General features: G+C 43.1%; 1 protein-coding gene across 3 annotated transcripts in view; it reads right to left on the bottom strand.

Moving 5' to 3' along the window:
- Positions 1 to 14,676, bottom strand: part of PAM (peptidylglycine alpha-amidating monooxygenase) — a 142,665-nt gene that overhangs the window by 6,920 nt on the left and 121,069 nt on the right. For all 3 annotated transcript variants that reach the window (XM_015424091.1, XM_015424092.1, XM_015424090.1), the window contains 2 exons: positions 6,401 to 6,500; positions 3,550 to 3,603 (listed from right to left, as the gene is read on the bottom strand). In XM_015424091.1, the coding sequence (XP_015279577.1) occupies positions 3,550 to 3,603; positions 6,401 to 6,500 (154 nt within the window). The remainder of the gene's footprint in view (positions 1 to 3,549; positions 3,604 to 6,400; positions 6,501 to 14,676) is intronic.

Here is a 14,676-nt window from a genome sequence, read left to right as displayed (position 1 = left end):
GGGGGGGGGAGGTATTTTCTGTTCCACTGACAAAAATGCCTTGCTCTGGATCTAATACAACAGGACAAGGTAGAAGTTCTCTGATTGTGAGTGGGAATGCAAGAGGCCGGCTCACACCTCTCTCACAGGTAGGTTCTGAAGCCAGGAGAGAGGAAGAGGGAGGCAGCTGTGTTGAACCTCTTGATGGCAAGTTTGGGTTTACCCCTCCATAATGTGCAAAAAAAAAGGGCCATTGATACAGCCTGTTGCCCTCTAATGCTATATACTTAATTTCTCATTCAGTATTTATAGGCCTGTTCAGTGTCAACTCAAGTGAGATTCTTGCATTTTATTCTGGGGAAAGGAAAAGTAGCATGAAATTACTTTGCAAGTGGGACCAAAATAAGGTAACAGTGCTCCAAGATTTGTTGCATGCAGTGGTCCATTAAAAAGCCTTGTGAACAAGAATGATCACTTTTCTAACAAAAAGAAGGAAAGAAAGATCTCATGATTGATTGCATGTTCTCTCTCTTTCCTCTGTAACACTGACAATTGCCATAATCATTTGGGGGCATATTCATCCATAGAGCTCTCTTTTGTTATCATCTCCCCTGCCCATAAGTGTGGAAACTGCTATTTGACCATAAATACGTGGAACTTGTTTGTCTGAAGGGGTTTGGTACATAATAAGACTTCAGAGCCAAGGCTAATTGAACAAGCCTTAGCCTCAACATCCGGGGGGAGGGGGGAGCTGTTTGTCTACATGCATCCTTTGCGTGCCAAATACACTGCAATCCTCACTTATCCATGCAACAATTTTGTAAAGTGGGTCCCTTAACAATCCAGTTCTTACAAACGAGCTTCAGTGAGTTAATGACTGAAAAGAGATTCGAAAACCACTGTGGCACAGGGTCCCACTGGCTGCTCCCAATCCTGGCACCACAGCACCAATGTACATTGAAGGTGGCTACCTGCTGTCACAGCTGGAGCAAACTGCCAAATCTTACAAGACATCTGTTCTAATGAGATTCTGGCCCTGGCTATGTAGTCTCTTAATGAGGAGCCTGGAGAGAAGGGAGAGTGCGTGCATACACAGCTGGCAGGAAGCTGCTGAGACGGCTCCTTGGTAGCATTCTATGCACAGCTAGTTGGTCTATTTCAGAGGAAAAGAGGCTGCGTTTTTGTCCACAATACCTTCTCCCCACACTTGTCCACATAATTAAAGTGTACTATTCCAATGTAAAGAAATAAGCTGTTCCAAAGTTTAAAAATTGCTGGGGGGGGGGGGTAGAACAGAGAAGTGGCAGAGGAAGGAAGATATCCCCTCTGTCCTTGCCTGCTGTTTCTCTGTACCAAATTACTCCCTCTAGCAGCATTCTGTTTCTCCAAGGGTTCAAACACATATTTGCAAGTATATACAAATTTTGAAACCCCACTGGGGGTGGGGAGGAAGCTATTTGTGATGAGGGGAAGGTTTGAATTCTCAGCTCTAAATTAGCACATAATATGAAGTTTGCCCCTATGGTATAATATTTATATATGTCTGAAATATTCTACTTTTTAAAGAATTAAATTCAGAAATATTTTTATTTTGCAGAGTATATATTTCACAGAACTATTTCATACAATATGCATTTATACTCTATTTCATAATCTAAACACAACATGAGGTTACATTTCATCTACATAACCAACAAATTAAACTTAATCCAAATCCAGATTGTATCCTCTTCTTTTTCTTATTCCCATTTCCTACCCGCATATAAAACCACCATACAACTCCCTCTAAATTACGTTCTAACCATTAATACATCTTCCTTTAATTTTCAATTGATTTATTACCCATTCAGTCTTCTCGCTTCTGTTTTATACGCTCATCTCTATATTTCTATATTCTTCTATACTTGAAAAGAAAGCTGGACGGGGTTGCCTCTTATACCGGGGGCTGAAGAGAAAACCCCTTCAGCCGGAAGGGAACCCTCCTCCCTACTACCAGAGGTCTTGAGGGAAGGACACCTTCCACCTCCTTACCATGCCCTGTAATTTTAACAGCTGTGCTTTTATGTTAATTACTATTTTATTTACAATTAATAAACAGTTGCCACTTTAAATATAATTCTAAATTCCCTTCATTTCCATTTAATTGCTCTCAACAATATCTATTATACTAATAACATAAACTATCTACTTTCAAACACCTCCATCTGATTGTTTAGTCACTGCTTCAATTAGTTTCTTTCCAGAGTGCTGGTCGTGTGCTGTAAATACCTTTTCATTAAGATTGACCACTAGATGGCCTAATGCAAGCCACCGTATTTAATTCCATGCTGTCTCAGTTTTGTTGCTGTGTCTCAGAGCTTTCTTCTCGCTGTAACGTCAGCGAATAGAAAAACAATTGTGTCTTCAAGGAACAGGCCCTCTTTTTTTCTTGCAATTTTAAAGAGTTTATTTTTGGTCTGTACCTCCATGAATTCAATTGAAATGCCAGGTGTAGTGCCCTCTGGAGCTGTTTTTGGTATGTTTAAACAAAAGGCAGAGGTAATAATCCTTTCAGGGGTCTCCGCTTCCTTCGGTTCCTCTACTGAGTCAAGTATCTGCTACAACCATTTATTTAAAGATACAGTAAGAGCTTCTGTTTTAGGAAAATTTACTGAGACCCCACGAAGTTTGGCCTTCCTAGTTTGATCTCTTAAGAGTTTGATCTCTTTACCTCCTTCATTTCGTCCACCGTTTGCTTTACAATTTGGTGAGCTGCTTCTACTTTTTTCCTGTCGTTCTCATTGCTGAGGTAAGTTCATCAAGTTTCTTGTTTATCGGCTCTGTTGTTAGTGTGAGCTGGCCAAATTCCTTTTTTAATTGTCCAACATCCCCACTCAAGGTCTTTAGTTCTTTTTTAAGTTCGTCTTTTATCTCCATAAAAGCATGCAGGATTGAAGTCTGATAAGTTAGGTCAAGGTTGCGGGGTCCCGCTGCCAATTCCTCTGGCATGAGCGTCTCTAAATCTTCCGAGACTTCTGAGTCCATATTAATCTTCCTTGGGGGCCTGTAGGGTTTGGTTTCTTTTGCCCCCTTCTTCCCCCTAGTGGTCCTTCCCATACCCGGCATTGAAGTTTGTTTCTGAATTAGTTTTGGTTTTTGAGAGCAATTTGATAATCCTCAGTGTGAATAGTAGGAGTGTGAGAGGGATGCAGCTAGCTGGAAGCTCAGCCACCATGCCCCCCCAGAAATATTTAAGATATAATGACAAAAATGTTTACTTTCTCCCTAGTCTTCTTTTAAAATCTGTGCAAGGCCAGTCAACATCTGAACCTCTAAGGTTTTGCAGCCAATGGTCTGAGCTCTACCTACCAAGAACAGGAAGCTCACCTTACCCCTCTAAAGTTTTAGTACTTAGTGATACATCAAGATTTTCAGTTGTCTCAATTCCAGAGAGTTATTTGAATGGAATCCAATCTTACCACTAAGTAATTGTGGGGGAATCATCTGAAAACCTTTCCTCTAATTTTGTACTGATGCTGCGTCCCTTTCACCCCAAGTATTCAAACTATAAGCTGTAGAGAAAAAACAAACCTTTTATTTCCTGTACCTCGATCCCAGCTTTTTTAACAGACCGATGCTCCATTTCTGCAACATAAAATTTACTTTTAAAATTGTGTAACTTGTGTGATACATAGGAGACAACAATGGCCACCATTTATGATACTTTACAGGCATTTACAATGTCTCACAAGATTATCACGGCAGATCATAATTGATAATATAAGCAAAATCTATGGGAGAGGAGGTAGTACAACTTTCTCAAAATAGATCCTGAAACATTTCCTGTCCAGGAAGGCAGAACAGTAAGTTAGGCTTAAGTGTACTGCTAAAACAGATGGTAGACACCACACATACACCTCTCCTCACAAAATTACTTTGCATCAAGAAAACTCATATATTTCTGTGACTGATATATTATCTGACCAATACATACCAGCACAGTTCCTGCCTTTGCACAATATATTTTCTGTAAAAATATTTTGGGAAAGGCTGGGTCAGCAGTTGGAAAGTGTTAAGGGCCCAACAGGGGCAGTGGTACACCAGCTCGCTCTTTACAGGGCACAAAAACCTCTCAAGTTAATTCTTGGTTTCCTTTTGTGTTTGCCTAATTTGGTAGGGTTTTTTTCCTTTTCATTTTTAACAGAAGGAACTTAGGACTTTGAAAACCTAGAGCGGCAACAAGTATATTGATAAGCATGAACTGGTAGTGACTGGGTGGAGATTCCCAGTGTGAATAAACCATGGCAGCATTCAGACTGGCAGTTTGCAGCACTAGGGAGTCGCGTCAAAGAAGACCCGGAACAGACCCGGAAAGGCTTGGTCGTGGTATTCCTGTTCACACTGCAGCAAATGAAGCAGGAGGATACCATGGAGGAAGTGCAAGGGAGCGTTCACACTGTTGGCCCGCCCCTGGCGGGCTGTTAGTGGCTGTTTCTGTGCTCCGCTGCATACGCCTATGCGCATGGGCGACTGCCGCGGAAACAGCCAGTGCCTATTATCAATGACTGCGGGTTGTTCTTGCCTTACAGCGCTTGCGTTCACATGTCAGGGAACCGGAATCAACCCGCTCTCCATTCGGTTTGCTACCACTTCCACCAGGTACTTTTAAAACTCGGGAGGGAAGTGGTACAAGACGGCTTGAGTACGGCTGGGGAACGCCAGACAGCTGTGCCTGTGTGAACCCACCCCTTTAATCCACTAGTGAAACGCTCCTGAAATGTTCGGCTGTCGGGCCAAACTGTGAATAAATAATAAATATCAGTGTGAATAAATAAATAAAATATCAGTGTGAATAAACCATATCTTTTAATGTTTGGCTGCTCCATAATTTTTCCTCCTCCCCATGTTTTTTGTCTGTATTGATGCCAAAACCAGACCACATTTATTACTGTGTTTTTACTGTACCAAGCATACAACTTCCTATACATTTCTGTTGTGAACATCTGTATGACACTGATATTAACCTGTGCACTGTTGGCTTACTGAATAACAAGCAGATTCATTTGCAATTTGTTTGTTTGTTTATGAGAAACTTTGCCTTGCAATTGGTATTTAATATATAAAATTTACTTGATGGAAGTCAGGCGGGCCTGGCTGCAAAGAGTCAGACTCAACTGTGCGACTGAACAACAACAAGTTTATTCCAACAGTTTCTAGTTTTATTGTAATGGGTTTTATTTGGGTGTTTTTAATGGCAGCTGTGTGTGGCTCTGGATGCCACTTTTTGTTGACATAGAATATAATATACACATTTACAACATATTTGGTAAAGTAACTAGTTCAAGAGTTTACACCGTTAAGAAAAGAGCTACTGGAAGGGAACACCTTCCGCTAAAGAGCATGTGTGAGCCAAGAGCAAGTGCCAGCTTTAATGACCAAATAGCAGTAAATGTTCCAGCGGGAGCAACTTATTTAGGTTAACAAGATGCAAAAATGGCACAGGAAAGTGAAAATTAAGCCTTTCAGCCAGTGGAATGACTACAATTCTCAGTCGACTTGTCAGTGGACATAGAATGCCAGATGCTGAGGGACAAAGTTGAGGATGAAGTCATTTCTCTAATAGGATAACAAGCCAGGCATGGCAATACAGCCTTTGATATTGTAAGTTACCTTGGTGACCCTCTAAAGGAGGAAAAGTGGCAAATGACTCCCAATCGCCCAAACAAAATAAATATAGCAGAAGCTATGTCTGTGACAGGCTTTGCTGTTGAAAAACAGTGGGAAACTGAAAGGAACCTGTTTCAGAAATCTTATTTTTTGTAATGCTACTTGGATCCTTGTTTTACCATAGTCTGAGTACAGCTGAAACAATCTCCTCTTATTTGAATGTCTGTAGAACTGAGCAGTATGAAAATTCTACCATTAAAAGATGCTCATTCGTAAGGCAGCCAATTGCACCAAAAATGGTAGCTCATTGTATAAAACTGTAAGCTCTGAAATCCAGGATGTTCTGTAGTTTTAAAAATATTTAAATATTTTATACAGCATCTCAAATCTGGAGATCTTCAAGGAGATGCACAAAAATTTAAGCAATTAAAATAGTTACAAATATATTTAAAACCACAAGATAAACAAAAGCAGAACAACAATCTACAAAACAGTCCCCCATTTTGACAGCAGGGAACCATACCAATTGCACAGTTGGGGCCGGTAGTGAACTAATTCCTTTCTGTGGGATAGAGTTCCATGGAAGGCACATGCAGGGCATTAGGACAGTACCAGCCCTTTCATGTACACACACAGTGAAGTGTGGGTGTATCCAGTATACTTCCTAAGTCTTTTTAAAGACTGTAATGCAGATGTGCTCTTAAAGCAGCAGGATCTTTGGTAAGATATATGCACACTACTAAAGATTTCTGATTTTGAGGCAAATGTTACATACTTTCTGTGGATGTAAATTTCCATACTGTGTTGGCATGAGCATCACCAATGTACACTGTTCTGTCTTCAGTAGCAACAATGTCATGTGGCATTTCAAAGTTCTGTCAAGAAAAAACAGCAAATACATTCAAACTGGAAATCTGCTCAATAAAAATCCTCTCAGATCATTTATTTATTTATTTCTATTTATTTAGATCAATTTATTTTAACAGTTTTAAAGTTATGGAATGAAAACCTTTTCTTGGTATCACAAGGAGTTTTACATTTAACTAATATATTCACACACACACACACACACACACACACACACATATATTCATTCAGTGATATTTGAGGTTAAAAGGGTGGGCTTCCTCACACAAAACTGAACTGTAGTATGTTTATTTCTTTACTTGATTTATACCCCACCTCCCCCCCCCCATGGGGCCCAAAACGGCATACATCATTCTCTCTTCCATTTTATGCTCACAACAACCCTGTGAGGTGTGTTAGACTGAGAGTGTGCAACCAGTCCAAGCTCACCCAGCAAGCTTCCATGACGGAGTGGGGATTCAAGCCCGGGACTTCCAGATCCTAGTCTAACACCCTAACCACGACATCACCATACTGAACTACAGGTACCCCACTGAGTTCAAATTGTTGGCTGTTCTTCTACAGTTTGTTCCATCAGTTTCAGCACTTATTCAATGCCATTAAAGGATGATTACAATGATTAAGGCAAATTAGAGGTGCTATTCAAACAAGCATCAGGAACACAATGAAAGATCTCTCTTTAGCTAGCAGTTATATGATCAAGAAAGAGCCAAAATGCACTTTATGATGAAGATATAGAGGAGAAGACACAAGGCCTGGGATGTCCTACCCTGAAAATGACATTGGAATTGACATCCATATATTAAAAAAATAGCTAAGGTTAAATTTTAATAGGTAATGATATTAATTTCATATTGTCAATAACCAACGCTTAAAATATATAGCAGGAAAAAGAAGAAGTTTTTTCACAGCACGTATGAGATTGGGTCTAAGTTTTCAAAAAAACACAGCAATTGAACATGCTAATTAATTTTATTCTGGTGGCATGTCAACACTACATGCATGGCAATAGATTCAGACAGACCAGCAGAAGAAAGGCCTAGAACAGGGAAAACAAATAGCAGTGTAGTGACTTGGCCCCCAGACTACTGGAATCTCTCATATTTATTTGGCTTAACAAATCAAATTTATTTCCTGGCTTGAACTCTGCCTATTTGTGGCTGCAGCCTAATTAAATAGAAGGACTTTCCATACGAAGCAGTAAGCTGCTGTGTGCTGAGCAAACTAAGCCAGAAACTGTGTGAAGCACAATTTAAAGCTAGCTTGCTTAGTGGAAAATAGGGTTTTATCTTTGTTCACTGAAGTGACTCTTGTGCAGAATTTTAAGCAGTGGGTGGGATGAAAACCCACTTCTACTACCATGAGGCGTCAAGATATTATTTGCAATCAATTTCTACCCAGCCTTTCAGCCAAGTCTAGACTCACAAACTGTCTCGGGCTAAACAATACAAAATATAAACACAGCCAAAATACCAAAGCCACAATAAAGCAACAGTGATCAGACCAACACAAAACACATCAAAACCAGCGACGTTATCTAAAAAAAACCCCTCCAGTTTCCAAATGTCTTTGTGCATGTTCCACTAGTCTTGTTCTACAGATCTAGGAGCCAGGAGTGAAAATCCTGTACAGATGGCTTTCTTCCTCCTCTCCAAAGATAGATATTTCTGCTGGAAAGCCTTTTTTCTCCCTACTGGAAACCCTTCACATCTCCAGCCATGTGTTTACTTCCCCTTCAACAGACAACAATTCCTATTAATGTAGCACTTCATCTGTCACTCTGCAGCTTAAATTCACCATCATTCAGATTCATTTGAAAGGAATTTCCCAGTTCTGAAACAATGGAGGTCAGTCAGAAAATCTGAAAAGGCCTGCCTACTCAACAACTAAGATGAAGTCCCCCAATTCAGCTTCTTCAGCATTGTGTTATTGTATTAGGCATTATTGCTCACCAGGAATGGCCCAACCCTACTGGTACAATTCTGCATATAGCCTTATATTCCATAAGCCGTTCTGGATGCTGTTGAAAGGGAACTCTGGTTTCAGCTGACCATTTCAACAGTAATATTTGTGAAAGGGGATAATGACCAAGGTGCTTGCTTTTAAAATTATATCATGCTGTTCTGAAGAAATCTTTCACAGTATTGGATGAAAATTATTACTGATTATCCTGAAAACATCAAATGCACACAATTACACTGTGTACAATGAGAGCAGAAGTCACACATGCATACACAAAAATTCAAGGGTGAAGATACATGACATCTTTTAGAGCACTGAGATGGCTCTGGAAGCACCTCTCAAAGCATTCTGTCTAAAAGTACTAATTAAAGTAGAAGGTGGATGAAAGGGATGCCAAACAGCTTCCTCCTTGCCCAGAATGTTACCAAGGGACTTCCCTTCCTGGGGCAGTTCTGCTTTCAGTAAGCTGAATAACTAATTGCAGGAATATTTTTATATAGCTTTTTAGGGCAGACAGCCCGCTTGATGCACAGGGAAAAGGAAAAGGCGAATGGCTGAGCCCGAGGTCCATCAACTGATATGCACAGCTCTTATTTTAGTTGCAAAGCCAAGAGGAGGAAGAAGAGTTGGATTTATATCCCACTCTTCAGTCGGAGTCTCAGAGCCACTTACAATCGCCTTCCCTTCCTCTCCCCACAACAGACACCCTGTGAGGTAGGTGGGTCTGAGAGAGCTCTGAGAGGACTGTGACTGACCCAAGGTCATCCAGGTGGCAACATGTGAACATAAGAACATAAGAGACGCCAATGTTGCATCAGGCCAAAGGCCCATCCAGTCCAACACTTGTCACACAGTGGCCAAAAATACCAGGTGCCATCAGGAGGTCCACCAGTGGGGCCAGGACATTAGAAGCCCTCCCACTGTTGACCCCCCCAAGCACCAAGAAGACAGAGCATCGCTTGCTCCAGAGTCCCTATCTAATCCTTGTGGCTTGTGAAGGAGTGGGGAATCAAACCCAGTTCTCCAGATTAGAGTCCACTGCTCTTAACCACTACACCAAACTGCCAAGCTCTTATAGCAGCTTAAGCATCTGCTGAGACCTCTGTTCAGATAGTATGCCTGCTATCACTTTCACTTTCCATAGGCAGTGATGAAAGAGAGCCAGTTTGGTGTAGTGGTGAGGAGTGTGGACTCTAATCTGGGAAAACCGGGTTTGATTCCCTACTCCTCCACATGTATCTGCTGGTGTGACCTTGGGTCAGTCACAAGTTCTTTCAGAGCTGTTCTCTCAAGAGCAGTTCTCTCAAGCGCTCTCTCAGCCCCACCTACCTCACAGGGTGTCTGTTGTGGGGAGAGGAAGGGAAAGGAGATTGTAAACCACTCTGAGACTCCGAGTGTAGGGCGGGATATAACTCCAGTCTCTCCTGTTCTCATCTTCTGGAAGGACTCTGGTTGTTATTGGAATTCTTCTGGGGTTGCCACAAAATATGGATCCCAAACTCTGCAAAATCATTTGATGACAGTAACTGTCTTTAACAATTATCCCAGTCTTAATCTCTATGCCCATTAAAAAAATCCTTTCTGGTACCAAGACAGCAAAATGATGTTTGGTTTTCAAAACATGCACAGTTTGTGCTGAATTCCAGAGCTAAAGAAACTATATGGTGTGTCTTTGAGACAGTCTAATGCCAAACTCTTACATGTCAATACCTCATGTTTAGAAGACTATACCTCTCTCTGGTCCAGATGCTGCACAATAGGATAGCTTACTTTCAAAAAGTCTCATGTCTCAGATCTGCTCCCTGTGTATCATCTTTCTCCACCTCAGGGGTAGCAAAACAATGTACAATGAATGCTTGTGCCACTCACGCAGCTAGTATGAAATTGCCACATCAGGACATTGTTTCTGCAATACTAAATGCCTCAGCAGCCACAGGCACTGCAAAATGTGATAGCTGGTTTTCCAAAATCCCTATATTTTTCATGTGTACACAAGCTTATTCTGTACTTCAGGGCTAGCAAAGTTAAATATACACTGTGGGAAAACTGATTTATTAAAAGATTTATACCTTGCCTCTCCTTTGTTCAAGCAGAACATTTCAATAAGCTTACAGAACAATCATCACACAATCTATGATAAAAAGCAGTCATTAAAATGCAGCATAACTAGAAACAATTTTACGCTGTGGTCACACACACTAAATAATCCACTTTCAGTTCACTTTCCAACTGGATTTTTACTGTGTGAACTGGCAAAATCCAGTTGGAAAGAGGATTGAAAGTGGGTTATTTAGTGTGTGTGACCGCGCAGCCAAACACTGCATCATACATACAGCAATCAGATTCAGTCTCATCTCTTCTCCCAAAAGCCTTTCTAAAGAGCACTGTCTTCTGAAGGACAGCGGATGAAGTATTTCTGGAACTCATCAAGAAGGCTGTTTGGGAGATCTGAGAGAGAATCTGGCTGTCCTCAACCAGGGCCAGGGCTTTTGCGGGAATTACTACCTTTCTGCAGGGCCTATACGCCAGAGATGTTCCACCAGACATTTGGCTGAGGACAGCAACGGGACAGTATGAAATCTGGCATTCTCACACACACCCCTTCATAAACCCAGGAGCCCTCTGGAAGCTGAAATCCCCCCCCTCCGCGCCATATTGGAATGTATATTGTTTTATCTGTTGATATGTTTGAGGTATTTTAATGTTGGGTTTTAAATTAACTATTTAAAACAATACACATTCCAAGGTAAAACAATAAAATTATTTATTATTTGTTAAATTAGTTTTTGAACCATCCTCCCGCACCAGGCAGGGCTTAGGGTAGTGTAAGTAAAGGTAAAGGTTCCCTTGCTCGAAAGCCAGTCGAATCCGACTCTAGGGTTGCGGTGCTCATCTCCGTTTCAAAGCCAAAGAGCCAGCGCTGTCCGAAGACGTTTCCGTGGTCACGTGGCCAGCATGACTAAACACCAAGGTGCACGGAACGCTGTTACCTTCCCACCGAAGTGGTGCCTATTTATCTACTTGCAATTTCTTGCTTTCGAACTGCTAGGTTGGCAGGAGCTGGAACTAGAGATGGGAGCTCACTCCATCATGCGGCACCCGGGTCTCGGACTGCTGAACTACTGCCCTTCCACAGCCTGCAGTTCAGCGTCTTAACCACTTGAGCCACATAATAAATTCATATAGTCCATAATTTAAACAATTTTAAAACAATAAAAGGCACAGTAATTAACCTAAAGGTAAAGGTAAATGTTCCCTTGCTTGAAAGCCAGCCGAATCCGACTCTAGGGTTGCGGTGCTCATCTCCGTTTCAAAGCCGAAGAGCCAGCGCTGTCCGAAGACGTTTCCGTGGCCATGTGACCGGCATGACTAAACACCAAGGTGCACGGAACGCTGTTACCTTCCCACCGAAGTGGTGCCTATTTATCTACTTGCAATTTCTTGCTTTCGAACTGCTAGGTTGGCAGGAGCTGGAACTAGAGATGGGAGCTCACTCCATCATGCGGCACCCGGGTCTCAAACTGCTGAACTACTGACCTTCCACAGCCTGCAGTTCAGCGTCTTAACCACTTGAGTCACCGCAGCTCCAATTAACCTACCGTAAAAGATGACACTAAAAATTTCAGTAGTGCCGCTGCCTTATGGGGAGGCAGGGAGTGGTAGTACCAGAAGAATGTAACCGTCGCTGTTGTAACCAAATGTAACCAGATGTAACCAAATGCCTGGCAGAACATCTCTGTGTCATGCCTGCCCCTGCTGATGTCATGCCTGCCTTTGCTGATGCCCCTGAACAGGCTCCTGAGGACCCTGAACAGGCTCCTGAGGACAGTACTGCAGCAGAAAGGCAAAGACTGGATCCTGTAGCTGAAAGCTATCTAAGTGGTGAGGAGGATAGAGCCTCCCAGGGAACACCTGCAAGGGATCAGTCTCTGCTGCAGCCCAGTAATTCATCATCAGACTCGCCTCCACCTGTAACCAGGCTCAGGAATGTAAGAAGACAACAGCTGAGAGAGCAAAGGCAGAATGCACGCATGCGTGCCAGAAGATCTCTTAGCCCTGATTACTGACAGGGTCCTGTCCTCACTCCTGGCTAGCTAATGAGTTGATTAGCTAGCACTGTATATATGCAAGTCTGTTGCCAGCAGTCATTTGTGCTGGCAACGTCGTTTGTTCAGGACCTGAATCCTTGCATCTCTGCTCCAGACCTTGTGGAATTCTTCTCGGCTTGATCCTCGGCTTTTGACCTTCGGCTTTGTTGACCCTGCGTGCATCTCTGACTCCTCTGGTATCATTGTGATTTATGGACTTGAAACTTTGGTATGTCTGACCCTGCTTTTGGACTGTGATTTAAACCTGCTTGAACCTTGCTACCTGGTTTGCCCGGCTTGACCTCGGACTGTTCCTGGACTTTTGCTTGTTTGCGTCACGCCCCCTGGTCCTGCCGTGACACTCTGCCTTACAGGCCCTGTGGAACTGCATCAAGTCTCACCGGTCACGGATGTTATTTGGCAGAGAGTTCCACCAGACTAATTGATAATGTCTACTAGAGGACCTCACCGCCAGCTTTCACTAACTGTCTCTCTAACCTAGTTCCAAACCCCCTCCCTCCCAACAGCATTCCCAATAAATACTAATATACCCTCCAGTTATTATACGGTATAATATAATAACACTGGGGGATAGAGGTGTGCTACTCTCACAATGCCATCTCTATTTATAGCCCACCTTTCTCACTAAGACTCAAGGCTGATTACAGAGTACAGAAAGAGGGGGGAAATGTAACCATCCAGTATAAGATATTCAACGAACAATGCAACAGGACTAGGAATACAAAATTAAATGGCAATGTGAATAGCAAACTGCCAAGGCAACACATGGTAATCCCATTCCTCACACCTTTGCTTCCTCCCCTCTCCCCTTACCTCTCTCACACTTTTCCTTTCTGCCCCCCCTTCTTACGTTCTATCTGTCCTCCATGCATGTTACTTCCTCTCTCTTTCTGCCCCATCACCATTCTGTTTTTCTGCCTCCTCACCTCATTACTCTTTCTCTCTTTCTGCCCCCACCCCATCACTCTCCCAGCCTCCTGCCGGCTTCCTCCCCCATCCCGCACAGCAGCAGCAGCAGCAATGATGGCGGTGCTCCCAGCCATCCACCTGCTTCCTCTCCCCCTACAGCAGCAGTGGTAGCTCTCTGGGAATCACAACGGATCTCCCAGCTACAGAGATCAATCCACCTTAGGGCTGCCAGCTCCGGGTTGGGAAATTCCTGGAGATTTCGGGGTGGAGCCTTGGAATAGTGAGGCTTGGGGAGGCAAGAAGCCTCAGCAGGGTATAATGCCATAGACTCAGCCCTCCAAAGCAACCATTTTATCCAGGGGAACTGATCTCTGTCACCTGGACAACAGTTGTACTTCTGGGTGATCTCCAGCCCTTACCTAGAGGCTGGCAATGATAGTTCTCGTGGAGGAAATGGCTGGTTTGGAGGGTTGAGTCTATGCTATTATACCCTGTTGAGGCTGCTTACCTCCCCAAGCCTCACTGTTCTAAGGCTCCACCCCCAAATCTCTAGGAATTTCCCAACCTGGAGCTGGCAACCCTATTTCCCCACCCAACAACTAACCTATCTTTATCTGCCTCTCAGTTTTCAGCTTTCTGTCTCCACCCCCTCCCCCACAGCCTCTATCTAGGAAAATCAGTCTTTCTCCACAGTGGGGACCAAAGCAGCTTACATTATTCTGTCCTCCCTTTTATCTGCACAACAACCCTGTGAGGTTGGTTAGGCTGAAAATATGTGACTGGTCCAAAATCACCCACTCAACTTCCACCACAAGATGCGGATCTGAACCTGGGTCTTGCAGACCCTACTTTGAAGCTCTAACTGCTGCATCACACTAGCTTTCATAGGGTGGCTGCTGATGAACAGAAGCAAGCAGCCAGGCCTAGCTGAGTCATGCAAGTCAAGTGGTATCAAGAAGAAGAAGAAGGAGGAGGAGGAGGAGGAGGAGGAGGAGGAGATTGGATTTATATCCCACCCTTCACTACCCAAAGGTGTCTCAGAGCGGCTTACAAACTCCTTTCCCTTCCCCTCCCCACAACAGACACCCTGAGAGGTAGGTGGGGCTGAGAGAGCTCTTGACAGAAACTGCTCTTTTTTCAAGAACACCTCTTATCAGAACTATGGCTTGCTCAAGGTCATCCAGCCAAGTGCAAGTGGAGGAGT

This window comes from Gekko japonicus, unplaced genomic scaffold (genome assembly GCF_001447785.1).
Source record: "Gekko japonicus isolate JY-2015 unplaced genomic scaffold, Gekko_japonicus_V1.1 scaffold779, whole genome shotgun sequence".
In the NCBI taxonomy this organism is placed as follows: domain Eukaryota; kingdom Metazoa; phylum Chordata; class Lepidosauria; order Squamata; family Gekkonidae; genus Gekko; species Gekko japonicus.
This window is presented reverse-complemented; position numbering and strand designations above follow the sequence as displayed.